At 69.9% G+C, this 3,138-nt stretch overlaps 1 protein-coding gene across 1 annotated transcript in view; it reads right to left on the minus strand.

Annotated features, from left to right (window-relative positions):
- The window catches only part of OS9 (OS9 endoplasmic reticulum lectin), a 76,227-nt gene extending 74,396 nt beyond the window's left edge, over positions 1-1,831 (minus strand). The window contains exons 1-3 of the mRNA XM_029913727.1: positions 1,570-1,831; positions 707-817; positions 133-290 (exon numbers count right to left, since the gene is read on the minus strand). Of these exons, the coding sequence (XP_029769587.1) occupies positions 133-290; positions 707-817; positions 1,570-1,831 (531 nt within the window). The remainder of the gene's footprint in view (positions 1-132; positions 291-706; positions 818-1,569) is intronic.
- Positions 1,832-3,138: the final 1,307 nt, after the last annotated feature.

The following is a 3,138-nucleotide window of genomic DNA, read 5'->3' on the forward strand; positions in this document are numbered from 1 at the left end:
TTCCCCCCCCCCAATGGATCCCTGCCCCACTCCCCTACCCTCATCCATGCCCTGTCCCCCTCCCACCGCTCCCGCTATCTCCAGGGAGGGTCCCTGCCCCAGGCTCTGGCAGCCCGGCGGGGGCAGACTCACCATGAGGAGCCCCACGAGGAAGGCCATGGCGGCTGCCACGCCAATGCGCCGCTCCTCCACCTGGGCCAGCGCCGCGCTGGTCGCGTTGGGCTCCAGGGGCCAGGGCACCAGCTGCTCCACCACGGAGCCCGTCATCAGACTCACCACGGCAAAGGTGCCTGGGCAGGGGAAGGGAGACACAGCCCCTGAGAACTGCCCAGCCACCCCCTGGCAGACAGCGCCACCTGCCCGCCCCTCACCTCTGCCCCTCCAGTGCCCGCCCCATGCACACATCCCCCCCCACTGTCTCTAGCCCCATCTCCCATGGACTTCTGCCCCCCTGCGTACCACCCCACAGACACCCCCCATGCCCCACACTCTGGGGGAGGGCACAGCTGGCAGCCACATGTTCCTAACTTTGGGAGGGCACCAGCGGGGTGGGGCCCTGTTCAGCCCCTTGGTTGGTTATGGGGATCTCCACCCCGCTCCCCCACTGTCATGGGAACAGGCTGCTGGCACAGCGATGCCCGAGGAACCAGACCCCCCTTCCCCCCATTTAACCCCGCCGAGCCCTGGGCATCGGTGGCCCACTCACCAGTAGAGACGTGGCGCCCGGTGCCAAAGAGCATGTAAAGGATGACAGGGAAGAAGGAGGTGTAGAGCCCGTAGACGGGGGCCACGGAGGCCAGGAGGGCGAAGGCCATGCCTGCGGGGACCCGAGACGGGCACGGGGGTGAGCCGGGGGCGGCCGAGACCTTAACTGCCCCGCTCCTCTCCTAAGGACTGAGCGGCATCGTCCCGCGGAGAGCTCAGGGACGCTGCTACACCCCCGGCAAGAGGGCGAGATACAGACTGTGATGGGGGAGGGGTCAGAGCGGCCCCCCCAAACAGAGGGCTCCTGTTTCAGAGGGGCACTGAGGCCAGACCCAGTCAGCACCACGGGGTCCAGCCTGTCTAAACCTTGCCCTTCTCCGTGGCTTTGTTACCACCACACCCGGGGGAAACTGAGGCCCAGAGGGGTGGAAGGACAGCAAGTCAGAGGCAGAACTGGGAACGGAACTCAGGAGTCCTGGCTCCCAGCCCCCACTGATCTCACGCACCAGACCCCACTGCCCTCCCAGAGCTGGGGAGAGAACCCAGGAGTCCTGGCTCCCAGCCCTTCGGTTCCAAGTCTAACCACCGCCCCAGGAGTGAACCCAGGAGTCCCGGCTCGGCTCGCTGTCTCTCCCGCCACCGTGCAAGTGGCTCCCAGCCTCTGGGCTCCCCGGCCAGACCCGCTCCCAGAGCTGGGATCCGTCTCTCCACCGGCCGCCGCGCAGCCGGACCCCCAGCAGCTACCCGCCTTGGGGCGCCCGAGCCCGCGGAGAGATGCGGGACGTGGGACAGCTGGGGGGTAGATCGGCCCCCCCCGGGGCTGGGGGGTCAGGGGGAACGGGGGGGCCCGGGGCAGCTGCTCACCCTGTGGGATGTGCACGATCCCCACGGTGAGCCCGGCCAGCGCGTCCCCCAGCAGCCAGGGCCCCACCCGGTAGCCGGGCAGCCAGGCGGCGATGGGCAGCCGGCGCCGCAGGAGCCGCAGGGCGGCCGCCCCGGAGCAGCGGCAGCCCCGGGCCACCCGCCGGCGCAGCGTCCCCGCCGGGCGGCCCCGGGGCTCGGGCGCCCCGTAGAGCTGCTGGAAGCGCTGCTCGGTGAGAGCCCGGCCCGGCGCCAGGCGGCTCATGCTGGTGGCCCGGGCGGGCTGGGCGCGCGGCCCCTTTTATCGCCCGGCCCTGGACCCCGCCAAGCCCCCCCCCCCCCCCCCCCCACCCCCCCCCCCCCCCCACCCTCTGACCCACAGCCGCCTCCCCGGGGTCCCATCAAGCCCCCTCTGAACCACACAGCCCCCCCATCTGACCCACAGCTCCCCTCCTGGTCTCCAATCTACCCCTATCTGACCTACAGCGCCCCCCCCAGCTCCCATCTACCCCCCCTCTGACCCACAGCCCCCACCCACCCCCACCCTCTGACCCACAGCCGCCTCCCCGGGGTCCCATCAAGCCCCCTCTGAACCACACAGTCCTCCCTTCTGACCCACAGCCCCCTCCTGGTCTCCAATCTACCCCTATCTGACCTACAGCGCCCCCCCCAGCTCCCATCTACCCCCCCTCTGACCCACAGCCCCCACCCACCCCCACCCTCTGACCCACAGCCCCCTCCTGGGCTCCGATCTACCCCCCTCTGACCCACAGCTCCTTCACCACCATCATCAGTAGAGACACGTAAAGGCAGGGCGCTGGCTGGAGACGGGGCTGAGCCCGGGAGGGCCCAAGCCGTGCCTGGGACACAAGGAGCGTCCTGTCCCCGGGGGCTGATCCTGCAGGACGCCCAGTCATCTCCCATCTCCCCCTGACCCGGGGGGCCCGCTCCTGGCAGAATTAGGCCCTTTGAATTCCACATCCCCAAGGCAGAATGGGGGTGTGAACAGATCCCGTGTCCTGTTTGCCAGCCCAGGTGGAGGACACCCCTCCCCCCGCAACCAGACGGATTCAGCACCAAGCCCCCTGATGCTGGGGGTTGGGGGGTGGATGGGGCAGCCTCAGCAGAGAGGTCGGGGGCTGAACGGCCCACGGAGGCCAGGTTCCCCTCGGCCTGTTGGGGGAGGGGGCCCTGCCGGGTGTGCCCTGGCCTGGCACATTGGGAGGGGCCCACATGAGGGTCTTCGAGCGCCTGAACCCCAGAAGCCCTGCAGCCAGGCAGTTCCCCCCCCCCCCATCGCTGTGCCCATAGCCACCTACCCTGGCCCCTCCCCGCCCCTCCATGTGCCCCCCCCCCCCCGCAGCCTGGCCTCTAGGTAACCCGGGAACGCAGAAGTGAATCCTTCCCTATAAACAGGATCTTCCCACTGAACTGGCCACACGGCCCTAAACCCCGACAGGGAGGAAACCGCTCCCCCAGCCGCCCCGTGCCCCCCTCGGCCCGGCCCGGGCCCTGCTGAGCTAAACACAGGAACTATCGTGTGCCCGGGGCTGAGCCAAGCACACGCAGGGC

This window comes from Terrapene carolina, unplaced genomic scaffold, assembly GCF_002925995.2.
Source record: "Terrapene carolina triunguis isolate 2854851 unplaced genomic scaffold, T_m_triunguis-2.0 Scaffold836, whole genome shotgun sequence".
Classification (NCBI taxonomy): domain Eukaryota; kingdom Metazoa; phylum Chordata; order Testudines; family Emydidae; genus Terrapene; species Terrapene triunguis.